Source organism: Pogona vitticeps, chromosome 2 (assembly GCF_051106095.1).
Source record: "Pogona vitticeps strain Pit_001003342236 chromosome 2, PviZW2.1, whole genome shotgun sequence".
NCBI lineage: Eukaryota > Metazoa > Chordata > Lepidosauria > Squamata > Agamidae > Pogona > Pogona vitticeps.
Genome location: NC_135784.1, coordinates 97154382 through 97181744, shown reverse-complemented (window position 1 = coordinate 97181744; position 27363 = coordinate 97154382). Strand labels below are relative to the sequence as shown.

The 27363-nt window shown below is 39.1% G+C and overlaps 1 protein-coding gene and 1 long non-coding RNA gene across 24 annotated transcripts in view; one reads left to right on the top strand and one right to left on the bottom strand.

Annotated features, from left to right (window-relative positions):
* Window positions 1–2840: 2840 nt before the first annotated feature.
* Window positions 2841–27363, bottom strand: part of MAPK9 (mitogen-activated protein kinase 9) — a 71228-nt gene continuing 46705 nt past the window's right edge. For 9 of the 23 annotated variants that reach the window (XM_020782715.3, XM_020782710.3, XM_078385683.1 and 6 more), the window contains 2 exons: window positions 26162–26233; window positions 21136–21873 (listed from right to left, as the gene is read on the bottom strand). In XM_020782715.3, coding sequence (XP_020638374.1) covers window positions 21731–21873; window positions 26162–26233 — 215 coding nt within the window. In that variant the 3' untranslated portion in view covers window positions 21136–21730. Of the gene's footprint in view, window positions 3229–21135; window positions 21879–26161; window positions 26234–27299; window positions 27340–27363 lie in introns of those variants that run through there. The other 14 variants (XM_078385685.1, XM_020782716.3, XM_078385688.1 and 11 more) reach the window with 6 other exon arrangements.
* LOC110073474 (uncharacterized) lies at window positions 3152–5806 on the top strand. Its single transcript, XR_012083683.2, has 2 exons — window positions 3152–3850; window positions 5038–5806. It is a non-coding gene; the product is annotated as an uncharacterized LOC110073474 (long non-coding RNA).

The following is a 27363-nucleotide window of genomic DNA, read 5'->3' as shown; positions in this document are numbered from 1 at the left end:
AGTATGTCAGCATTGTTCTTGAAGTGCAGTGTCTAGCACTGGCACAATATTCAAGATGCGGCTGAACCACTGCTGAATAGAGAGGAACTAGTAACTCATGGGATTTGGAGACTTCTGTCAATGCAACCTAAAACAGCATTTGGCTTTTTTGTAGTCACATCACACTGCTGGCTCATATTTAACTTTTGATCTACAACGACTCCAAGATCCTTTTCACTTGTAGTATTGCCGAGCCAGTTATTCACCATCTTGTAACTGTGTTTGGTTTCTATTTCCTATAGTATTTTGCATTTATCCCTGCCGAATTTCATTCTGTTGTTTTCAGCCCAGTGCTCAAGCTATCTAGATCATTTTGAATTTGTTTGTGTCTTCCAGGGTGTTAGCCGTTCCACACAATTTTGTGTCATCCTCAAATTTGATTAGCATTCATGATCCAAGTCATTAATAAAAATACTGAATAGCACTGGGCCCAGGACTGAGCCTTTGTTACCTCCTCTCAGTTGGAGAAGGAACCATTAATCATCACCCTCCGAGTATGATTCTGTAGCCAACTATATATTCACTTGACAGTTGTTCTATCAAGCCCTACCTAGTTAGATTGCTAATCAGAATGTCATGTGGCTTGATCAAAAGCTTTTCTGAAGGTATATGATGTCTACTGTGTCCCCTCTGTCTATCAGGGTTACCTGATCAAAAAATGAGATTAGATTAGTCTGACAGCATTTGTTCTTGACAAATCCATGCTGGCTTCTAGTTATGACTGCATTGTTTTCTAGGTGTTTGCATAGTGGCCACTTTATAATCTGTTCCAGAATTTTCCCTAGGATTGATGGCAGGTTGACTGCTCTCCAGGATTCTCCTTTTTGTCCTTTTTGTAGATAGGAACAACATTAGCCCTCTTCCAGTCATCTTGACATCTCACCCATTTCCCATGATTTCAAGAAAATAGTGGACAGCAGTTCTGAGAGTTCTTTGGGCAGTTCCTTCAATACTCTTGGGTATAGATCATCCAGTCCTGGAGATCTGAATTTATTCACGATAATAAAAAATTATTGACTATTTGTTTATCAATATCCAGCTGCAATCTTGTCCCCCCCCCCACCTGCACTTCACATTTATCTGGAGGGTCATAGTCTGTCCTTTGGGGACTGAGCTAACATAGGAATTGAACACTTCTGCCTTTTCTTTGTCTTCTGTTTTCATTTTTCCATCTCCATTGAGTAGCTGAACAACTGTTTCTTCTCCTTGTCTTTTACTATGCACATACCTGAAAAATGCTTTTTTGTTGCTTTTAGTGTCTCTAGCTAACCTCAGCTCATCCTCAGCTTTTGCCTTCCTAATGCCATCCCTGCAGTTCCTTGCTATTTGTCTGTATTCCTCCTTTGTGACCTGGCCTTCTTTCAACTTCCTATATGTATCATTTTTGTTTTGTTTTCAGGTCCTCCCTGAGCATCTTATGAAGGCACACTGGCCTTTTTTTTCCCTTCTCCCACCTTTTTTTTCTTGTTGGAATTGTTTGTAGTTGTGCCTTTAGAACGTCCTTTTTTTTGAAACTCCTACCCTTCTTATACTCCTTTTCTTGTTAGGATCTCCTGCCATTACATATCCTTTATCTGAGTTCATTAAAACTGGCTTTTAAAAAATCTAGCATATTATGTGTGGTTACATTCTGCATTGGCTCCTTTTGAAATCAAGAATTCTAGTAGAACATAGTTACCCTTGCCCAAAACTTCCCTTACTGCCACTTCTTACACCAAGTAATCTCTATTGGTTAGGTTCAAGTAAAGGATTAACTAGTCCTCTAGTTTCTTTCTCTACTTTTTGTAGGAGAAAATTATCGGCTACACAAGCCATGAATTTCTTGGAAGGGCCATACTTGACAGAATTTGCCTCCTGACATATATCAGGATAACTGAAATCTTCCATCACTAGTACATCGTGTCTATTTGAAATCCTTGCAATTTGTTTTTCAAAAGTTTCATCCACAAACTCTTGATTGGGTGATCGTTAGTAGACTCCAACTACCATGTTCCTTTTGTTTTTCGCCCCAACTACATTGACCCAGATGCTCTCAATAGGACAGCTAATCTCCTCCTCCTGTATTTCTGTGAAGGAATGTATATTTTTGACATACATACAACTCCGCCTCCCTTTCTATTCTTTTCCTTCTTTTTGAACAATTTATGTTTGGGTTCCAAAGTCCTTAAGTTTCCTTCCCAGAGCTTTGAGGTCTGATGTGATCTCTTCAAAGTTGATCTTGGTTGTGTCATTTCTTTCTTTTCATATGGATGAAATGAAAAGGATATCTAACTGTGGGTTTTATGAGTGATAGTAATCCATCACATCCCTAATCTGTGCTCTAAGAAGACAGAATACCTGGTCGGTCCATGGATCTTTCCGGCATACTTCAGTTTCCATCCCATGCAGTAGGGAGTCTCCTATTTCAACTACTCTTCTCTCCCTTTTTTTAGGTTCTGTGTCTGTGCTTAGCTGAGTTTCAGTCCCTCTCATGTAATCCTGCAAGGCCTCCTCTTTCACACACACAGAGAGACACACACTGTATGTGTGAAGAGCCACTGGTCCACATTAGGGAAAAGCAAAACATTTTTATTAACCCAACGAAAAATGGTCACAGAAAGTTTGGCTCTTGCATAAGAGAATGCACACTTGAAAATGTTGCTTTTGTACACTGTTCAAGAATTTCCATCTTATTATTCTGTTTTAAATTCCATTGTTCTGTTTTGTTAAAAAGTTACAATGTTGTGCTAAACTTAAGAACAAAATCAAAATCCACAAAGCAATACTTTTCTTAGGACCAAGTAAAATCCCACAAAAACCTACACATATTCTATTGTTTGTGCTCCTGAGTTTAACAAGAGATATCACAGCCACAACAGCTGGTTATTTTTTTTAAAAAAAAATTCCTACTCACTGTTTACATCACTTTGTCTGATGAAGAGTTCTAAGTAATTTGAAGCACTTCAGCACTTATGGAATTTTAGCTAGCCTTGATAATGAGATTATTCCAATTCACAATATTAAATTCAGTACAAATTTAGCATACTTTTGTGTGAATGAAAGACACAGAAGATCTTGAGCATTGAAGAGACGAGCATTCAAATTTTGCTTCCTTTGTGCTCTTGCGACCAAACAGTAAACAGCAGCTTTGCATAAACTTCAGCAGAAGCTATCAACTAGCAAATCATGGGCAAGATAGTGTTCTTCCTCCTGTGTCAGTTAGAGAAAAAAATAGATAAAAATAAAGAAGGCAGTGTCTCTGGTGGGTAGAAACAAGCCCTTACTTGAAGAGGACTTATGAAGCATGGCATTTTGGGGCGTTCCCCGTTCCATATCAAAAACAGACTCTGGAAATGAAACAAGACCCAGGCTCTGATAAAGTGGATTCTTTCCAAGCATCTGAGACGTTTCAAACAGCTGCAACAAGGATGAGGAGCCTCCTCCTTCAAACTGAAACAAAACACAGATCAAAGCCACTTATCACCGAAAACTAAGCTGAATGTACTTGTCTGGTGAGCCTAAAGGATATAAATAATAGCACTGAGATCTCTTGGAAGAACTGCACCGAGGACTTGATGTTTGAAGAGGATCTAGTTTCACAGCTCTTTACCAGGACTGAGAGCACAGAAGATTTGGGAGAAACTAACAAGGCCATAACATACGCTTTGGAGTTTCAGGACCACTTGGAACCCGGCCAAATGAACAACTGCAATGAATGTCCTCTTTCAAGCAACAGCATCTCAACAAGTCCAAGTTCCCTGGAACACCACTTTGCAAGTCTAAAGCACCAGATGGCCCATCAGAAGGCAGAGTACGAAGCTAAAATTTCAAGGTAAAAGTTCACTCTATGATACATATGCATTTGGGTCTTTTGCTTTGGCTTTCTGTTGCTAGTGCAATGAAAAGACAAGTAATGATATTGGCTCATAAATATTGGGCACACTTACAAACTTCTTTGATTAAAACAGAATAATTTACACAGAAAATCCACTATGAATGCAAATAATAGTATGGCTCCTGCTTTGACCATCTGCTAGAATTTTAAATAAGCCTTCTAAAAGGATCAAGTATGGTGATTAAATTGTGTTCACTAAAGGCAGGAGTACATTAATATTTTCCTCCAGAAATGACAATAAAAAAATGTCAGCATGTAATTTATAGTCGTGCCTCGCTTGATGAGGATAATCTGTTCCAGCAAAATCGCTGTAGAACGAAATCGTTGTCAAACGAAAGTAAAAATCCTATTGAAATGCATTGAAAACTGGTTCAATGCGTTCCAATGGGCGAAATACCTCAGCGTCCAGCCAAGATCCTCCATAGGGCAGCCATTTTCCGGTACCTGTAAAGCGAGGAATCCTTCCTAAAACACAGCGGGGAGCCATTTTACACAGCGGGCGGCTATTCTGAAAGCCCGACGATCAGCTGTAAAGATTGTCGTTAAGTGAAAAATCGGTTCCTGAAGCAGGGAACCGATCATCATGAAGCAATTAAAACATCATTTTACGATCTCAAAAGTGATCACAAAAACTTCATCGTTAAGCGATTTCCTCGTCTAACGAGGTAATCGTCAACCAGGGCACCACTGTATATGCAGCGGACAGCAGTCTGGAATATCATGTTTCAGGGGATTGGCTTCCATGACATAAAAAGAGGGAAAGGGGTCTTGGGCAAAAGGTGGCAGCAGAAAGCTTGCTGAAACTGACTGTTCCTACTGCAGTGAGATTTGAGCTATCAGCAGAATGTCAATTTTGCTTCTGTAAGTTGTGTAAATAACGAGTAAGTGAAAATGGTGGTTGCAAGAAGGGACAGGAATATATAGAAATTGGTCTGATCATAGGCAGCTGCTTAAGATTATGACATGTCAGAGGTGCTTAACTACTTTCTCTGGGTAGTGGGGTCCCGAGTTGGAGGCTAAAGTCAAAGTAGCAGAAAAGTGTTAAAAATGACTATTTAAAGATAAAGCCAAGAAAACAAGGATCGCAAAGGGCAAAACTGCACTGTCTGTGTTTATGCCAACAGCCTGGAGCAACAGAACAATGAGTTACAGTTAGAGATTAAGAATCTGCATTCAAAACTGGGTCAGCAACGGAAGTGGTTTCGTTTGGTGGAAATTAAAATGCGCAATGCAGAGAGAGCATATGAAGATGCAGAGAGAAGGAATGAAGCACTTCAGAAAGAAATGGAAGAGTTTTTTAATACTTTTGGAGAGCTAACAAATGAAATGAAGATACCAGAGCAAATTACCCAGTGCTTTTAAGCTCTACCTGGGCTTAATTGCACCTGAAAATAAACAACCACCTTCTCATTATAATTCAAACACAAAAGGCAGAAATGCTGGAAGACATAATGCTGATGCAAATCCCTTTGCTTTTTAGTATACAAAGTCTTGCACATTTAAATGTTGGCCAAAATCCTATTGCACAACTATGTGCACACAACTTGAGGTTGTGTCTGTGGTATCTGCATGAGTACTAAGGCAGAAGTGCAATCCCCAAAACTCTTATCCTAGTGCATGTGCTATCAGTCATCCCAGCGAAGTGCAAGTGATTACAAAAGTGCAGAGTGAAATTCATTGTTTACACTGGCAAAGTGTATCTGATGTGAACATGAAAAGGATACTGGCCATTATATTGTAGAAAACAAATGCTAAATATAGGTTGTATATTAATTGGGATTGTTTATTGTAAAGAAGTGATTTATAATACCAGCAGTAGTACTGTATTGTATAATAAAGAGAAAAGATATTGATACAAGAGGAAGAACAAGAATGAAGTAGGTTCTAGAAAAATGTAGAGCTGGCAAGAGCTGTATATTTAAGGTTGTAAACCAACAGGTAATATAAAGCTGGAATAGGTCCCACTACAGAATTAAAAAAGGAAGATGAAATATTGAAAATCACACTGAAGGGTGTGATTTCTAGCTGTTTGTGATACATCCAAGTATTAGATGAGGTACCAAAACAGTGTAAGACACTTAAGTGTTTATTTCAAACCCCAAATATAAAGGGGTTGGACAGCTGATCATGCAGCTTCATGGTGGAAGTCTGTGCCCTAATGGGCCCCGGCTACTAATCAGAACCACAACAGAGGAATCATTTAGCTGCCCATAGTGCATCAACTGGGATAGTGGAATGGTTTACCATCATAATAGGTCAATTTTACACCAAGAATCACCTATGGAAAAACCAGGTAGTTTCCACAGCACAATGTATTAACACAGTATGGTACCTTTCCAAAAATTTATTTTATAGAATCCAATCATGAAATCCACTGGATCCTCTGCATCTTGAAAAAAGTATTGGGAGATGTTAAAATTCATGACATTAAGGGTCAATTCACAGAGTCATTACAAAAGTCTCTAAAGTCTATCCTGTGTCTTAAGTGTATTAGCATACAGTGGTGCATCGCATAGCGACTTTAATCGGTGCAGCAAAAATCACTGCTATTTCGTTGCTATGCGATTTTAAAAAGCCTATAGGAATGCATTGAAACCCCTTCAATGCATTCCTATGGGCTTAAAACTGACCTTTAAGCGAAGATCCTCTATACGGCGGCCATTTTTGCTGCCTGATAAGCGAGTAATCTGTCCCTAAACACAGCGGGAGGCCATTTTTTTTACCCGGTGGCCATTTTGGAACCGCCAATCAGCTGTTTTAAAATCGTCGCTTTGCGATGATCGGTAAGCGAAACAGGGAACCGATCATCGCAAAGCGAAAAAACCCCATTCACACCATCGCAAAGCGATTGCAAAAAAGTGATAGCAAAATCTTCATCACTATGCGATTTCGTCGTTAAATGGGCACCTGTTAAGCGAGGCACCACTGTATTTTATGGAATGTTAATTATTTTCCATTTTATTATTAACTCTGCTAGCTCTATTATGGTGTATTTTCTATCACCTCTGTGTAACCAGAAAATTTTCACAACATTAAAAAACGTGGAAACAAATTATATATCCCTTTCCAGCCTTTTTAATATTTCAAAGAGATTTGATTATTGTGATAGTAAATGAACAGTAATAATTCTGAGAGTGTTTTGTACATGTTCAAGTCAGTTTGCCTGCTTTAAGTACAAAATAAGCACCACTGCACTTAAAACATGGACCTGTAAGGAAATATCATTTGTAGAACACATAGTCTGTATCTCTAAATATTTGCAGTAGCATCTGAGGTATTTGTAGATTTTTTTGCCCCTCCTGAATGCCAGGAGCATTCTAAAAGTTATTCATACCAAGGAAGAGGAATTTCCCCACCACTTAAAAATAATGCTTGAAAGGAACTCAACTAAAAATGGCTTCTAAGATTATCTATATCTTACCCCTGTAATTAAAAATAAAATGTTTATTTTGATACACAGAGATCAATAAGCCAGAGTTTGAATATGCTGTTTGTCAACATTTATTTCATTTTTGTTACAGTTTTTAAAATATTGATGTTATAAGGCAAGACCATTCAGGAAAAATGAAAACCCAAATTAAAATAACACTGAAAATGTACATTTAAGAATTTATTATCAATAACATTTTCAAAAGTTGACTTCTGTTGGGGGTGGCAACTGATCTTTAAAAAAAAAGATTACTGTGATATAAAACAATTCACTTTCATTTCCCACAAAACATGTCCTTATTGCATAAGCATTTAGAATAATATATAGAGTCTCTGTTAGGAGGCTGCTTCATGTAATCTATACATTTAGATGTCAAAGGATTTGTGTTATCAAACTAATGGAAATGACAGTCTAAGACTCCAAATATGACACAGGTATTAGGGTTTGATGCTATTTTTGTGACAATTTGTATATATAATGATTGGAACAGAGGCACATACAGTGCAACACACATTTTACAGGGAACAAATAATACAGTAAAAATGAATGCTTATGAAAAAAAATTATACCAATAAAGACAAGAGGAAACAATTTAAGGCCACTGTTAAAATTAACATTTTAATGCAGAGCCCTCAACAGCTCACCTAGTGTCTTTAACTAATTAGGTAATATTTCTATATTATGTCAGGTCTTCAAACTGGTTCACCTAACTACTTTTCAATTCATAGCCATATCTGGGTTTTCTAGATAGAAAATTTATCCATAGGAAGTGGTCACTTAGCACTGAATGTGTCACTTAACACGTATCCGGTTCCTGGATTTTGCAAACCATTGCAAATACTTCAGATTATAATTGGCACAAGGAGTCTAAAACAGTATGGAGTCAACCTTTAGAAAGCACTTGAAGCATTCCAGAAATCTGTCGTATCTTAACTGTATTCTATTACATCATACTTTATTTTCAGAGAGGGTAAAAATATGTGGAAGTCTAATCAAAACATCCTCTAAAACCTCAGACCAGTTTACTGATCTGGATGGCTTTGCCTACCACTTTTTAAGTACTCCATTGATGAAAATTTAGATATATGACACTTCTGAATATACCGGTCACATTTGGCCCCTAAAAATGATTTTATCCAGTATCCAATAAGACTTCAAATAGACTGCAACCTTTTATTTAAAACAACAACAACAACCTTACACTTTCTGAACAATCAATAATATATTTTTTAAAGAAAAACTAAACACTCTGGAAAATTTCAATAGTTAAACATAAAAACAACCACCATTAAAAATATATGTATATAAAAATGTCAATCATATTGCTATGCCAACTCTTGCTGAAAAAGTTATCTAGGCATCAAAATTCATTAAAAAACTTGTGCACATGTGTTTTTGTTTTGCAGTCACCGCTGTTTTCTCCTAGATTATATAGCTCCTCATGGTAGGATCTGCTATGAAACAGCTAGAAAGACACAGCTTCACTCCTCCTTGTGCACTTCTACAGCAATCAAATATAGCCATCATTAACAAGCACCATTTACCTTAATTAAGAATGGGAGAAATATGATCAAGCTGTCTTCTGTATTTCAGTCTAAGGCACGCACTCTGTAGCACTAGAGCCCTACCCCCTGAGAAACTCAGATGCACCTGTGAGAGCAGAATTATTGAAAGGAGGAAGCCTTCTCAAAGATGGTATCCTGCCTTTCATTTATGTGTGACACAGGTTGTCTCTATAACGTGTAAAATCAGGGGTACTTGTATACTGTAAACCTTGAATGCTGAATGAAGATGCATAGCCAAAGCTTCATTGGAAACAGTGAAATCTAACAAAGGAAATCTAAACTGGTAGCACTGATGCGCCTCATCTAATACAGACAGGTATAATGCACTTCAGTCCCATTGAAATTAATATGAGAAACTCACAACTAAGTCCTCCATGCATGCTAATTTCACTCCATTTTCTGGATTCTACAATTTAGTTTTATGTTTCAGAAAAATAACCTAACATCCTAGCACACTGAGTTTCAGCCCCCAAAAAGGTATGCCTGAAGCTTTCAGAAATACTTTAAAATAATTAATGTCTTCTCTTCCTTCCCTAAAAAAAAGTCCTAGACATAAAGATCTTAATACAGACCACAACAAGCATTCCAAAGCACAGAAAGACCCCTGTAGGCATGAAAGTCTTCGTTTGACTGCCCTCTTTTCACAGAAAGTGCACAGGATATCACGCTGTAACAGAGGATAGATGCTAACACTCAAGGCTGTTACCAGGACTGGTATGTATGCCTCCCCCCCCCCCGCCACCAGCCCATTTTGCATCAAGCTGTCCTTGACAAACAAAGATGAGCAAAGGAAACAGACCAGTGAGGACCAATCCATACAGCCCCACCTGTTCACTGGAGGTGAATGGGAGATCATGTTACATTTGCTCCGGAGATCCTTCAGGGGGCAGGTGCTGCGCTTGTCCAAGACTGCATCAACACCCAAACTCTTGACTATGTAACAACAGAGAGGAGGCATGTTTGTGTTCAGTGGAATCCTAAAGTGCTTTAAAAACAACACATCCAACTGTGCAAAAATGCAGGCACTCTTTCAGTCAAAATTAAGCAGCAGCGTGAGAAAAATTAAAGCCTTAAATACAGAACAATTCAAATCTATTAAGTGATTACTTTCCAACTTTGCTGCCAAATCAATGTTGAATTTTTGAAGAAACTGAATTGAGAAACCAGTTAAATTTACTACTTCCAAAGTAGAGCTCTTTATTGTTTTAAATCCATGTATTGAAATATAGGACTGGGAATATCTACAATATCCACAATGAGTTAGTGGCAGTGAAATTACCACAACCAGAATTACAAGTATAAAAATAAAATGCAATTGTTTCATAGCTCAAAGTGGGAATGAGTATTTCCTCTTGTCTTGCAGATTAATTACGAGCAGAGGGCTTGCCATTCTTCAGCACAAGAGAGTTTCAACATGCATAGGGACCATAAAAAAGGATTTCATATACAACAGCATGAAAAGAAGAATCTGAACAAATTCTTAAACTTCTAGTTCACTGTTCTTTACATCGCAACATAACAAGAGTGATCCTTGTAACATTCAGGATGAAGGATAAAATGAAAGATCAGGGAAGTCAGCTCAGGAAATTTAACAAAAAGTAAGTTTCATACTTGGTAGCAGACAGATGTGCACATCTAGTATGTTCTCAAAGTACATACATTCCCAGGAAATAATTTAGGTCAAACAGTATCGCTAAATACAGCATGATCAGTTCCATATTGCCCACATTAACTCCATTTATGTGTAGACTTTAATAGATACCACTGACATCAGATTCACAAGGGCAGATATACATTGTGCACCTGTTATGTTTCATAATTTAATACAAACTGTATCACTGAAAGATTATACCTGTATTCCACGTGGCCTGGTCAGGAAGGATGTGTCCACACTATGGAACAAAGTTTTTACACATTTATAAGGAATGCTTTTCTGCATACATCTCACACTCTATAAAGGCCCTCTATTTTGTTGTGGAAACCAGAATCTCAATTTAAAGATGCTGAATTCTGGTAGGCTTTAATGTGACCTAGTTCAAATGTACACACTGCACACGTATTTCCCATGTAATGTATGGAGAGCTAAAACAAAACCCAAAGCTTTAGGTCTACATTATTACAACTACCATGAGCCTGAATCCAAAGCATCACACACTACTTTCACAGATCCAAAGGAGCTTTGTACTGTAGCTATCACCCCTCAGTACATGGGAAACATCTGAAAGTATGGGAAGTTTCAGAAAGCAGTTAGTAATATGGATTGTAGTCTGTCCAAAGGGAAAAGAGTCTCAAGGCACACTGGGCACACCTAAGCTAAAGTAGCGATTTGGATCCTAGCCCCCCCTGTCTAAATGCATATGCTTTCCATGGAAACTCATGTAATTCCATGAGATGTACAATAAGGATTAGAATTTAGTAACCCACACTGCAACATGGGACCTGAAAGGATGGGTGATTGAACATTGTTTCTAAACTAACACTGAACTTAATGCACACAGGTGCCAAAGTAGGCTTTCGGGTACACAAATAAGCCCTTATAATTAGGTTTAATCAGCCCAACTTCTCAGATTATTCATTTATTTCATTTATTTATTAGATTTCTATCCTGCTCATCTAGACCAAGATTACTTTTATCTTAAATAAAATGGCACCTTTGCAAAGACTGTGTATAAATCTAAGTAGGTGGATCTTTCTCACATGTAACCAAAAGCTGTAGAAAGCACTAGTAACTTGTGTGCTCTCTCTTCTTAGTTACACGGTGGTAGCACACAAATGGAACCTCATGCATCTACCCACAGAAAGCTTTCTGTACTTCCTTACCGCTAAAAAGGCACCCTCTCAACAGCCTTTTTTCATTTGATGTGACTCCTGCAGGCACATGCCCCTCTTTTATAGAAGCAATCACCAATATGAATGTTCACACAATCTACTTAAAGCACTTTCTTTAAACAGCTCAGAGTAAGAAACTGGTTGCTTCTGATTTCTGTTTCTGAACAAGTGACAAGGACACACGTGAAAACAGCTTTTAGATCTACTCCATCTCTGCAATGACCTTCAGCTACTCAGTATATGTTTGAAATAAAATGGAGAATACAAAATCTGAAAATTCAACAGCCAATTTTCTTCATTTGCCCTGTCAGGTGAGCAGTTAAGTGTAAGACAAACAACTCACTATCGACACATTATTTAAATATTTTGCAGTAATGTCAAAAGCATGCTATAGTAGTCAATTTCATGATGGAATTTTAGTACTGAAAGAGAACCGTAACCGTTTACATATACGCAAATAGCTTCTAGAAAGGCAAACACCAAAACGACTTAAACATACCAAACTACAGAAGACAGAAAGTATTTAATAGGTATATTTGATCTAAATATTAATAAGAAATGAATGTACTGCTGTACAGGCTTTCCTACCATTAAGAATGGCACTGATTTGTTTAATTCATGCTTACATTCCTCTATGACAAGATCAATCATGCAAACTTGTCCTTCACGCTTATATTTTAGTCCTAATACTTATTCACTGAAAAGATTTACTGTAGATTCTTAATTGTATGAACCAGTGGTAGATTTAAACCATCATCTGTCCTGAGGCTGGTGCAAACATCATGGTACCTGGCCATTAAGAGAACTAATAAAGTTATGGGAGTGGGCCAAGTGAGTATGTGTTTCACTATTCACCCCTTCCTTGTTACGCTCAGATTTGTTGTTATTTTCTATCACTTGTTTTATCTGAGGAACATTAACTATTTGGAAGAAAACAACTAGTGAGATTGAAACTCAATTCATTCGATCAGCCCCATTCCTTTTTAATTTAACTTAGTTCACTCACAACACAGTATGCAAGTTAATTAATTGAACATAAACTTACTGAGATACAGCAACATTATAAGGAAACAAGACCTCTGACTTGATGAGGACACTTTTTCAGCTGAAATCGTGGGGCATATTCATGTGCACATGCATTTTCTCACCAGAGCAAACAAAAGAGGGGTCTTCAAGACATCAGGGAGAAAGTGAGCCAGAACACTTTTCCCCAATACCCTAGTTTTCTACCTGGGAAGTGTTTTTATTATTATTAAGGTATATTTAATTGTTCAGGCTCCTAGTTCTAATCTGGAGTAGTGCTGCCCATGTTTATAGAAACAAGCACAAAGATAAAATATATGACAACCAACAAAGATACTATTAAAGATGTAAAGTACCTATCATACATAATGTATTGTGACTTTAAAAAATTGGTATAGACCAGGGATCCCCACACCTTTGGGGTCAGTGGGCACAAAAAGGTTGTTGTTTTAAGTGCAATGGTACCATCACAAAATAATTGGCATCAGAAGTCATAAAAGCATTTGAAACATTCGATCTTTGTGTGTGTTTTCCATGCATACATTTGTGGTCTTTGTGCTGCTGCTGCCCTGAAAGGGGTACATTAACTCCAATAAATTTGGAGGCAATAAGATGACCACCATCCTATAAAGGTCACCTTACAAAGATGGGATCTGACTGGCTTCTACAGAGGAACAGGGTGGGTGGGGAGAGCAGCAGAGGGCATGGTCCAGGAGTCACAACATTAACAGGCATCACAACAAATGATATTTATTTATTTATTTATTTATTTATTTATTTATTTATTTATTTATTTATTTATTTATTTATTTATTTATTTATTTATTCATTCATTCATTCATTCATTCATTCATTCATTCATTCATTCATTCATTCATTCATTCATTTACCACCCATCTAGAACGTGTCTACTCTGGGCGGTTTACATATAATATAAAAAATAAACTAAGATAAAATCCAGATTAATTCAAGATGGGAAAGGAAAAAGAAAAAGGGGGGGAAAGAAGAGGAGGAAGAAGGAGAGAAAATAAAAAGAAGAAAAAGGGAGATAGGCTAGGTAATGGCCATAGGAAGGTTTAGGATCTCGATGTATTTATAGCCATGTCTTCAAGTTAGTCAGCGAGGGAACCAGGCAGATCTCAACAGGTAAGTTGTTTTAAAGCCAAGGGGCCACTGCCGAGAAGGCCCAATGTCTGGTTTTTTCCCACCGGGCCTCTCTTGGTGTTAGGCCCCTCAGCCACCCAGCCTGACTGGAGTAGGTGATATGGGTAGAACTGGGTGGAAGGCACTCTGCCAGGTATCGAGATCCTAAACCATTAAGGGCTTTATATGTAATGGTTAACATCTTGAAATCAATGCGGAAGCAGATAGGTAGCCAGTGTAAGGTGACCAGAGTGGGGAAAAGATCTTTTCACCCCTGTTAATAGATTGGTCGCCGTGTTCTGGACCATCTGAAGCTTTCGCATCAGTCCCAAAGGAAGCCCCACGTAGAGAGCATTACCGTAGTCTATTCTCGAGACTACAAGCGCATGGACTAGCGTGCTGAGTGCCCCCGTGACTAGATAGGGACACAGCTGGGCGTTCCACCGAAGATGCAAGTGTACAGACTGAACCACAGACGCTACCTGGGTCTCCATGGTAAGCGCCGGGTCAAGATGGACCCCCAGACTGTGAACTAAATTCTTTGTGGTGAGAGTCACCCCTCCAAAAGAGAGGGAGTTCCCCAAACCACTGACATTGGGGGCTCCCACCCGCAGAACCTCCGCCTTGTCTGGGTTCAACCTTAGTCCATTTGACTGCATCCATTACAGAACGGCCTCCAGGCAGCACCCAAGGGATGGAACAACATCCACTGCAGATGGAAAAAAGGAGATGTAGAGCTGGGTGTCATCAGCATATTGGTGATACGAAGCTCCACATCACCAGATGACCCCCCCCCCACGGCCTCATATATTGTTATATCATGTTAAACAGCATTGGGAAGATGATCAAACCCTGCAGAACCCCACAGCTGAGGGATCACGGGGTCAATACATTCTCCCCAAGCTGCACTCTCTGAGGATGGCCCTCCAAAAAGGACTGGAGCCAAGCGAGAGCAAGGCCACCAATCCCCAACTTGGAGAGCCTCCCCAGGAGGATACCATGGTCGACGATATCAAAGGTGGCTGAGATACTGAGGACGAGCAAGGACATTTTGCCCGTCGGCCTCCCTAAGACGGTCATCCAGCAGGTCGACCAAAGCTGTTTCCGTGCCGTGGCATGGCCTAAATGATGAGTTATTATGACATGAATGAGTCTAGCCTTCTTCCAATATGTAATGAGCTTGGAACCTTCTGTATTAGACTTTGATTAGCCATAATTTGTCATATTGATAAACCCTAGTTAATTTTCTGGGATCATTTCCCCCCCAGACAAACCATACTTAAATTGAACCACTATTTAGGCATTGGATTACACAGAAATGAAGAACACGGCCGAACAGCCTGGAAAACAATCAGATCCTGGCCATGAAAGCCTTCGAGAATACACAGAAATGAAAGTTTCAACTTTCCTTCTAGTAGCAATACTGGAAAGAAAGGGAATATGTGAACCTTGGGGGAAACTAGGCTGTTCCCATCAAAATACATGATTTTTTTTTGCAACCAAACACAATCAGAGTTGTGAGACTTCTGGATTATGAATATTAAAATAATTAATCTCCTTAGTGAAAAATGATATGCTGAACTCATGTGCATACAGTGAACTGAACTCATGAGCTGAACTCACGTGCATACATCACATCTTTCAGGGGGAAAATGTGTATTCACTCCTCAGAATACCTGCAACAATTCTGAACTTTGTTTTAGGTGAGACTTTTCAACATTCATGGGGCAGAGATAAACGGTTGATTCTGATGAGTTCTAGTGAACTACTGCATATAATCCAACATGTCAGAAGTGAAAAAACAGTCATTCCTGCAGATGAATATGCCCAATAGTGAGACTGAATATGAAGTCAACAGAATCCAGAATCAAGTGCACAGAAAGCACCACTAGAGGCTCACAAGGCTGGTGTCAAATGACAAGAGCAGTGAAACAAGCCACAATTGTTCCATTTATCCATATACAGTAGTGCCTCGCAAGACAAATGCCTCGCCAGATGAAAAACTTGCAAGACCAAAGTGTTTTGCGATCGTGTTGGTGACTCTTAAGACGGCTTCTTCTATGGCCGTGCTTCACAAGACAATTTTCCCCCATAAGACTGATGCCTCGCAAGACGAAAATAATTCGTTCGTCTTGCTAGGTTTCCCATAGGAATGCATTGCAATGCATTCCTATGGGAAACTGCTTTTCGCAAGACAAAAATTTTGCAAGATGGCACTATTCGCGGAACCAATTACTTTCGTCTTGTGAGGCACCACTGTATATGTATATCTGGCCCAAAACTCCCACCAACCTAGGCAGAACAGCTACGGATAAGGATGTAAGTAATCAGCAGTCCAAAAACATTCAGAAAGACAGAGTTACCTGTTTTAAAGGAAGTGGTCCCATTTTATTTTTGAGGAACACTAATGGTACCATCATTTGCACATTTAATCAGAATTAAGTCCTACTTTGCCCAGTATTATCCAAATAATTGCAGCTTGATATATGGAGTGCCAAAGGTTAGGACCTGGCTATTGGGGTTATATTTTACCAAGAGCGTTTCTGCTCAGTAAAGTTACAAGAGAGAAAGACAGGCAGGTGAGATTGATGAGTTGATTAACCTTGAGAAATGCTGAATGTCACTGAGTAACATCAGTATAAAGGCGGCGGCAGCAGCAGCAGCAAACCATGTGTGTGTATGTGTGAGTGAAAGCATGAGCAGAAGAAGCAGCAGACCAGCAGGAGAGAGGAAGAAGGAAGGAAGATGAAGGATCTGCAGAACGAAAATATACTGCCAGATACTGCCAGATAAAGTGAGAGAGGTCTGCATGGATATTTCCTCATGAGTGAAAGAGAGAACAGAAAATAAACTGTTAAAGGATTGATGAGCCTTGAAATCACAGAGGCTACAAGCAACTAATTTAAAAGCAAGTATGGTAATAAGCAATGAAAAGCTATTACACTTTTTGTACTACAAGTATTTAACTCACATGAATTAAATGTGAATCATGCTTTTGTAAAATAAATAACTTTAATTTTATTCAAGTTAAGTCTCTGCCATTGTGCACTCTGCTATATACAAATGGGACTACAAACCTGATCACTGGCTTCAAATCTGTGAAAGGAGATTTTTGCCTAACATCGGAAAGACCTTCTTGACAGTAGGAGCTCTTAGAGTGCAAACTGCCTTGGAAGATAGCGGACTCTCCTTCAATGGACATTTTAAAACAAAATTTCAATGGCCACCTGTTAGAGATCCTTTAGCTGCAGACCTTCTGGTTTGGCAGAGGGCTGGACTTGATAACCCAGCTCTAAAGTTCCATGATTCTCTGACAAATAACTACTAGAGACAGAGAATTCTGATCAAGAATGTGCCTTAAGTCTTCTTCCTTTACAACTGAGCAACTGTATTCGATTTCCACATGCCTAGAAGTGAGAAGAAGAACTGATACACTGGATTATAGTCCCAACACTTCACTTTTTAGGTGAGAAGCCTAATTTAAAAAACCCACACGCAAGGACAATCGCAGCACTCTTCCTTTCGGGCAGGCTATCCTTCACATGTTTGGTCATATACCCAATTCTGCAACCAGTGCATGACCACTGTGAGGGAGAGCTCATTGGCGGTGAGAACACTTGCATAATTGTATTTCTGTTTCTCCAACAGAGTCCTGAACTTAGAAATTGAGCAGCAACTGAGGTAACGCATATATTATGTTCTCCTCTATGCTGCAATTTACTAATTCCCCTTTTCACTTTGCTTTCAGAAACAGCTCCCTACAACCCACTCCTGCTCTTCAGTACCCCCCAAAAGTAACCTTTACTAGAATTCATCAGAGCATTGTCCAGGATTTTTTCAGAAACAGGGACAAATCTTAAGCTATGTATATGAAAATATCCCTAAGCGTTATGGAGTGCATTTCTGTCACTATTAAACAGCTGTTTCCTGAATCATCCCATGCAGAGAACCAAGGGCAGCTTCAGTCAGGGTAGCTGTTTCTCTAAAATCAAGAAATGGGGGGGGGGGGGAGATAGATGTGTCCACGACAAAACTCTGGAAATCATGGCTATCCCAATTAGACAGTGAAAATCCCAATTAAATAGCAAAACCTTGATCTAAATTAAACTGGGAAAGCCAACTTCTTGCACTACAACATGGAACTGAAGCCTCTGGCTGCTGTTGACATCTGATGTATCCCAGTACAGTGGTGCCTCACACAACGATGTTAATTGGTTCCAAAAAAATCAACGTTGTGTGAAACATCGTTCTGTGAAACACCATTTCCCATAGGAATGCATTGAAAACCGGTTAATCCGTTCCAATTGGAATGGATTGCCATCGCTGAGTGAAAATCCCCATAGGAAACATCGCTGTGTGAAACAATGTTTCCTCCATTGGAATGTATTGAAGCCGACTCAATACATTTCAATGGCTTTGCGAAGTCCTTTTTCGCTCCTGTAAAAGTGTCTTACAATGTTTGGAAGCCGTTTTAAATGGTTGAAATGGTTAGCCCACCTCCTGAAACCTATGCAAACTGATTTTGGTGTTGTTCTGACACTTCGTTAATTAATGGTAATTTTTTGAAATGCATGGAGTTCAATGAGGGGGGAAAACAAAAAATTACCATAAATTAACGAAGTGTCAGAACAACACCAAAATCAGTTTGCATAGGTTTCAGGAGGTGGGCTAACCATTGCAACCATTTAAAACAACTTCCAAACATTGTAAGACACTTTTACAGGAACGAAAAAGAGACATCATTGCGTGAAAATCCCCCATAGGAAGCATCGCTGTGTGAGGCGGCAAATTTAACAGAAAAAGGCATCGTTGTGTGAATTCATCATTGTGTGAGGCACCCGTTTTGCGAGGCACCACTGTATTTGTATCATTTATTTTGGAGCCGTGGATATTTCCATTCACAATCTCTGAAATTCTCCTGAAATTGGACTGGGGGTTGGGGTCACTTGAATTTTGGTGTTCCTGGACAGTGAAGGAGTGTCAGGAGCTGAAGACACAATCCCATGCCCAACAGATATTTTGCAAAACAGAATGCACAGAGAAAGGTTCTGTATTCCAAGACTAAATGCTATATACAAAAGATACAAACATAGCACTGAATCCCTCATTTTTACAAAACAACAGCACTGATTTTTGTAGTGGCTTTGGAATTATAAAATAAACGCTGAAAACCCTATATTACTCCAGCGCACATGCATTAACATAATTCATGGTAACTTATTTTGGTAATATATTTATGTCAGAGTGAATGTTACTGACAATAGAATGGGAAAGTTCTTTTAAAAAAGCAGACATGGGGAATAAATTATCATCAGTGAAATACAGATGTCCATTTTTCAGTTTTGAATTCAGTTGATAGCGTGTCTTCTAACCATTCAGAATTCAGGCTGACAGCTTCACCATACAAAAGCCACTTTGACTTCCTTAAAGTTAATCTGAAACAGTATACCTCCAAAACTTTCAGTTAAGTATAGGGATATGAAACTTAAAAGGGGGGGAGGCAATATTTTAAACCAGGGGATTCACTCTGTTTCTCTTTCTTGTTTATGTTTAGATTTGCCAAAAGAAGGTAGTAAAGCTCCTCCTGTTGTATTTGGATGTCACACTAAATTACATTCGAGGAAGGCATGATATAACTTGGCCTGTTTTTAAATTAGCACACTTCACCCTACACCCCATCCCAAGCATGAACGGGGAATCACACCAACTGTGGCTAGCTTCACCAATCAAATTCAGAAGTGAGATTTTTTAGCAGTGGCTTATTTGAAAATAATGCAGTGTTGACCAGACCTTGTCACACAAAGGCACCATGAAAAACCGCAATTATCCAAAAGTACAACCAAAAACTTCTCAAAGAGAGGGGAGAGGGCCAAGCAAGCAAATGTAAGAGATAGCTACACTCTTTACATTTTGCTGAACGATAGTTTAGTGTGATGTCCAAGCACAGCCTCAATGGATCTTCCCTATTCAGCTAACAGGGTTTTTTTAGGAAGCCACTTCAAAATGATCAGTTAGTCCAATGTAATATAACTTTATTAATCAAGCTATGGGGGCAGGGATGCTCTCCAATTCTTATTCTAGATCAGTGGTTCTTAACCTTTGTTGCTCGGATGTTTTTGAACCGCAACTCCCAGAAACCCCAGCCAGCACACTTGGTGGTGAAGGCTTCTGGGAGTTGCAGTCCAAAACTCCTGAGTAACCCAAGGTTAAGAACCAGTGTTCTAGATCTTCTAATCCTGTTCCTTTCAATACATCCATGTCTGAAACATCCCTATAACTCAAGAGAAAACCGTAGGAGAAATCTTACTCATGCTAGATCTACTCAAAAGGTCTGTTGACCTTTCTCTGGCCAGAAAAGCTTGCAATACATATTAATTTGACTGTAAACCTATAGTGACCCATCCAGAATAAGCTTCATTAAACCCAATGGGTTTTACTTCCAAGTAAACATACAAAAGATTGTACATTTAGTAAAGTGCTGGTGCCAGAGCACGAAGGTCATATATTAAATGCGCCTTTGGTTATTAGAGAAATGAACCAAACCCACCTTTTACTAATGTGGCAACCCTATGCCCCAACTGTGGCAATCCAAAATCTTCATTGTTCAAGACTTACTGATAAGTCTCAGTTGCCAAACTTGGATAGCCTCTCAACACTGTTGAAGCTACTATCCTATCAATAAATATAGAACATATTCACACAAATATGTTTCCTTGCAAATATCTGGTGAATAGATTTTGTTCATTCTCAATCTGTGACACATCACAATTTTTTGGAACCAGGAAAAAAAAAGAACCAGTTCAAACTGTTTCAAGATTGGCATTTGTCTCTGGAATTTGCTACAGAGGGTGTATAAATTCCACTTAAAAACCTTTTCTTACATAGTTCCATTTTTAAAAAGCTATTCTCTTGTTTTTCTATTATGGTTAATTTACTATTGTGCAAATTTTCTCATATATCATATGGTGGTCCCTTCAAAACACACATACTAAGTGGGTATCTGTATATCTGTCCAGGGGGTCTATATCCCCACAATACTCTCAAGCTTCGTCAGATTTTCCATGGCAATGCCAAAATAGGGAAAGGAGCAATGATGTTTACAAGCCCTTTAAAAAGACCAAATATCTATTTTAAAACATACACTAATTCACAAACCATGCAAGAGTTAAAAAATACACTAGCATTTTTCTTATTCTGTCTACCCCTTGAAATAAAAGCACTAGAACAGCACATTCAGAGAAGCAAAATTACATTCAGATGTAAAGATGAAGCAAAAATTCACATATCTGCTTCTTGTACAAGAAGGTATACAAAATTATTTGGAGGTGGACAGAAAAAGGCCTCAAGAAAAGAGTGCTACGCAGAGAAACTATGCCTTTATATTTTACTGTACTGAGAATGCCAGCAAGACACATTGATATGGCATATGTCTATAATCACATAGATAAGAAAGAGGATATACATTCAACAAGATTTACAATGGCTTTCTTATTTTAAAAATTATATTGACAATGCGCATGTTTCAGAGGTCTGAGAGAATGCCCATGAATTCATTTGGGTGTGGAGTTATTTTAACTGCTCACCTGATATAGGTTAAAACAGAATAAGTTATAGTAATGTCTACACTTATTTTGCCTTGATATACAAAGTTGCTTTCATGGGAAAACATTAAGCAGAAAGTCTGTGGCAACTGAATAAAATCGCAGACATTATTTTAGAGGAACATGCAGAACATGGAGTTTTTCTACTTGGTTCCATAAAACTTACAAGTGTTTCAGGCCCAAGAGAAGCAAAAGTTCTTTGCCAACGTTCAATCTTCAACACTGATCACCGACATCCTTCAAGTGTTCCTGTCAAAGCATCAAGGCTGCTGTCTGTGTCTGAGGCCAGTGTTTGTTCTGTTGACATGGATGAAATGTCGTTGATCGATGATGACTGGGAAGGGCTGGTATTGCTATTCACTGCTGCATCTGTGCTAAGAAAACCAAGCATAAGAAAATCTGAGGAAAGACATGGTTGAAAACATAGTATTTGGCATTTATGGAAGGAGTACATATGAAAACACAATATACTGACTGAAATCCTATCTACATAAGTTCTGTGGAATGAGGCTGATGATGTCTTCAGCTGAGGCATTATTTTAAAGAAACTGATTGTGTCCTCCTCCCATCCCCTAGCCTCCATGGGTACCAAACAATCTCTTTCTTCAGTGGGACCCATGGGGGCTGCAGGATAGTAGGAGAAAGTCTTTGATTATTGAAAATTGCTGCCACTATTTTGGCAGCAGTGATTATCAGCAATTAAACACTTCCCCCTCCTGCCCTGCAAAGGATCCTGACAATGAAAGAAGTTACTAGGGACATGTGGGGGCCAGAAAAGGGAAGAAAGAAATGTTTAATTTCCAAAAATCCCCTTAGCTCAGTGGTCCTCAACCTTGGGCCTCCAGATGTTCTTGGACTTCAACTCCCAGAAATCCTGGCCAGCAGAGGTGGTGGTGAAGGCGTCTGGGAGTTGTAGTTCAAGAACATCTGGAGGCCCAAGGTTGGGGACCACTGCCTTAGCTGATTAAATAATCATCCTTGCGCTACAGAACTCACACAAACAGGATTTCAGCCAATATGCAGACCTCTTCTTTAATGTCAAAGAGATGTAGGCATCAAATATATGTAAGAAAGAGGATTCTGAGCAAGTTAGAAATGGTAGCTAGTGTTTTACAAATAATGCACTACATATTGATAAATTGAAGATCAATAAGTCACCAGGCCCAGTTGGTACCAGCCCAAGACTATTAAAGAACTGAGGAATGAAGTTGCTGATCTCTTAACTAAAATATACAACTTGTCCTTAAGTGCTAAAGGACTGGAGCATAGCACGTCACGCCAATCTTTAAAAAGGGAAGAAGGGGGGACCCGGGAAACTACAAGCCGGTTAGAATAACATTTGTTCCAGGGAAAATGGTGGAAAGCCTCATCCAAGATAAAATCTTAAAACACATAGAAGAACAAGCATTGCTGAGGGAAAATCAGCATGGCTTCTATAAAGTTAAGTCTTGCCTCACAAACCTTTCAGAATTCTTTGAAAAGGTCAAAAGGCATGTGGATGTGGGCGAATGGAAAATTCTCACATATGAGATTTGTGCATGGGCAAACTGGCTCACAGCATGTTTCCAAACCTAGCACATGGAATTTCCCTCTCCTTCTTCTTGACAAACTACCGTATTTTTCCGTGTATAGGACGCCCACTGTATAAGGACACCCCCCCACTTTTCTAACCTAGAATTTCTTCCCAAGAAAGTGGGGGGAGGGATCAAAGCACTTTGATTCCTGCTTTCCCCCTCCACTTTCTTCAGAAGAAAGTGCTTTCCCCCCACCTTCCTTGCAAGAAAGTGCTTTCTTGAGAGGAAAGTGGAGGGGGAAAGCACTTTCTTGCAAGGAAAGTGGAGGGGAAAGCAGGAATCATCAAAGCGCTTTGATTCCTGCTTTCCTCTTCCACTTTCTTCTTAAGAAAGTGGAGGGAGAAAGCAGGAATTGCTTTGATGATTCCTGCTTTTCCCCTTCATTTTCTTCCAAAGAAAGTGGAGGGGAAAAGCACTTTCCTCACAAGAAAGCTCTTGCTTTTGAGGAAAGTCCTTTTGCCCTCCACTTTCCTCACAAAAAGTTGAGGAAGAAAGCAATGATCAAAGCACTTTGATGATTTTTTGAAAAGAAAGTGGAGGGGTAAAGCAAGGATCAAAGCACTTTGATCCCTCTGCCCTCCTTACTTCCATGTATAAGACGACTCTAAATTTTTTAATCTAAATATTTTAGAGAAAAACATCATCTTATACATGGAAAATACAGTAAGCACCAAGCATACTGACCAAAGAACAGGAACAGCAGCTCACCTGTTAATTTCCAAACCAAAGCTTCTATAGCAGGACATATGGAAAAGCTATATGACAGACAGTACAATCACCCAGAACAAACATTTAAAGCAAACATAGGATGTTAGCTCATTTGGACTGTTCGTGGGTGGTCTGGTGCAATCTGTTTCTAGTTATCATAGTATACATGGGAAAAAGTGCTCCAGATTGACCCATGTCCACGCTCAAGATTTTTGGTTCGGCTGTAGGGCTTCTACTTTTTGAAGCTAGGCTGAAGCGATTCCCAGCAGATAGAAAAATCATCTTGTGGGCGATTGCTCCCATTAAAGCAATCCTTTCTGGTGTGATCAGGCACATGGCTTTGCAACCATCCAATCACTCAGAATTTTTTTTCTTTGTGGCTGCTATGCAATCCCAAATGTGGCAAAGCAGAGACTTCTATCTGGAGCAAGATATAGAAATTTGTTTAGCTAAGAATACTCTGTAGCACCTCTCAGCCAACACCAACCTATTTCACGGTATCACAATATCCACAGTACAGTGCCAGACAAAGGTTATCAGACTACAATTCGGCTAGCTGGTAAACAGTCACCACTGACACAATGATCGAAAGCTACTATATAAAGGTTAAATTTTCAGGGCCAGTCAAATACAAAAACCTTTGTCCTCTGTCTCACCTCATTCATTGAGGGGCAAGCCAGGCAGTGCTTCCATTCATTAATTTACAGAGCAACTAAACATAAAAAGGAGGGAAGAACACCTTTCTATATCACCTCCCTAGGTGCAGTGCTCTTTCGAAATTAATAAATCCCATCTCTTATTGGCTGTTGTGGGTTTTTCAGGCTCTTTGGCCGTGTCCTGAAGGTTGTTCTTCCTAACGTTTTGCCAGTCTCTGTGGCCGGCATCTTCAGAGGACAGCACTCTGTGCTCTCCTCTGTGCAGAACATGGCCAAAGAGCCCAAAAACCCCACAACAACCATTAGATCCCAGCCGTGAAAGCCTTCACGAATACCCATCTCTTACTGTTCTAAGGAATGCATTTCTTCTTTCATCATGATATATCTGTCTGGTTCTGGAAGACTATACTGTATCTTATAACACACAAATGTCACTCAGCAGTGAGGAAAGGCTCCTTATTTTCATTTGACACCTTAAAGCAGTGCTCCCTAACCTTTTTTGCACCATGGAGGGTTTACCGTCCGGGGGGGTTGGGGATTCGTCGTCCATGCGTGGGCGAGGCATGCATGCATCTGGGGGCTGAGTGTGTCCATGCGTGGGGCATCTGTGCATGTATGGGTGGGTTATGCATGTGTCCATGTGTGTATGTGGAGCAGTGTATGTGCATACGTGCATATGTGGGGGCGGGCGATCTGTCTCTGTGACCAGGTCCTGCCACTACCAGGCCACAGACTTGGGGTTGGTTACCCCTGCTTTAAAGAAATTGTGGACTCTGCACTGCTAGAGTTACTGCTTCACCCCAGACAGAGGTATATATTATTCCCTATAATCCAAGACTGCTTTTACCAAACCATGCACACAACAAGCTATTTTGACCAGTAGTCTGAGTATAGGGAAATAATGCATATGTCATGGGCCTATGTCTTTAAAAGTCCTTTTCAGAAGAGAATCCAATGTCCCAGAAAATTCTAACCTCCCTCAAAACTATTGAGGTTCTCAGAAAGGACAACTGAAGGGCCATCCTTTGCAAAAGAAAATATTGTTACATCAGCCCAGAGCTTCCAAGACCATAAACATCGTAACTAGGAAGGCCAGAGCCTTTAAGCTCAGAAATGCCTGTCTGCAGCAGAGGGCCTTAATGAGTAAAGAACTTCTCATGTGGATCACTTGTTCAGGAAGACTGTATTATGTTACAGCTGGATCACTGATATGGATCTGGCACTTACTTTTCAAAGGTTTCTGAGGCTAGAGGAATTGCTGGTATATAATTTTTATTCCTCATGTGAGCTTGCTTTCCTGACTCTCTAGTGGAAGCCCTGTGTGTGACCTCAAACTGTCTTTGACCATGCTTTTAGTTGCTCCTTGGCTACTGTGCACTCTGCAACCCCGTAAGTGACCTCACATTGTTTCACTTTGCCTTGTGCTGTCTATTTCTCGTCTCTTAGTGTGACCTGCCTGTGTAACCTGAATTACCTTGGCCTTGTTTTTGGGCTGCATCTAAGTACTGAGTGATATACAGTATACCTGAGTGACATTTATCTCTGAGTGTTAGTAACTATCTTTGACCCATTCTCAACCATTCCTAGGGACCTGTACACATTCTTAAATGGGAAAAATTGTACATACAGGAACATGAATCAGAAGAATTAGGAAGACAAGACACATAAATTTAATACAGCATAAACAACTTTTAAAAGACTATTACATCAATGACTAACCTGAAGGCTGTTCTTTTACCAAACCATTCTTATTTCTTTCTTCCCAATCCATTACTTCTTTATATATTAGTTCTATATATAGAAAGAGAGAGGGTAGGAAGACAAATGAGACAAAACAGCAGAAGAGTTATTTCACTGCTTTTTTTCCTTTCCCCCTTTTGCCTGGAATAACATCTGAGAATATTCCTCCACAAACCCTCTAATCATGTAAGATTTGACCATGCCATTCCATCAATCCTTTATGTATTATTTATTCCCCTTCTTTTCTAACTAATCTTTTATCCCAATAACTTGTTTCCTTCTTATTCCCAATTCTAACTTTTGAATTTACTGGAAATTTCTCCAACTCCACCAATGAATGGAGAAATTGATGAAATTAGTATTTTTCTATACTGTACCTATTCCAAATTAAAAGCATATTTTTAAAGTAGGGATTTTCAATATTTTTACTATCTTGTTTTCCTGAAAACAAGACAGGTTCTTCTATTAATTTTTGCTCCAAAAAACACATTAGGGCTTATTTTCAAGGGATGTTTTATTTTTTTTCATGTACAACCATCTACATTTATTCAAATACAGTCATGTCATCTTTTTCTGGTTGCTGCACAATGGTGGAGGGCAGGGTTTCACTTAACTGGAGCTTATTTTGGGGTAGGGCTTATATTAGGAACATCGTGTTAGGTCATTTTTGGGGAAACAGGGCATGTTCTTATTATATTGCATAAAAAGAATATATTTGGGATTTAAATTTAATTCTTGGGTTTCTATATTTAACGTACAAAACTGTTAAATATGAAAACACAGGAATTACATTTATATACTCTAAAGGAAGCAAAATGGAGGGAGCTTTTCACAGGCAAAAATCACTGCTGGATTATCACTGTCTACTGGTCACTATCTGGTCATGAGTGTTGAGAATTAAAGGTTTTTTTCAAGGTCCGAAGGCTCCCAAAGGCTTCCACAGGGCAAAAGGAAGTTCTAGGGAGCCCTGAAAAGTGAAACAGGAGGAGGATTTGAAGCTCTGAATTAATTAAAATTAATTATTTTCAGCAATCTAATCTGGTTTACACTGGCAGAACAGAACTCATAGGATTTTGCTCAAAGTTTATTTAGTCTATTCAAATATTTGAGTATTTACATTATTTGTGCCCCATGCAACAGTCTGTTTAGCCATCTATCTAAGAAAAAGAGAAACAAATTAA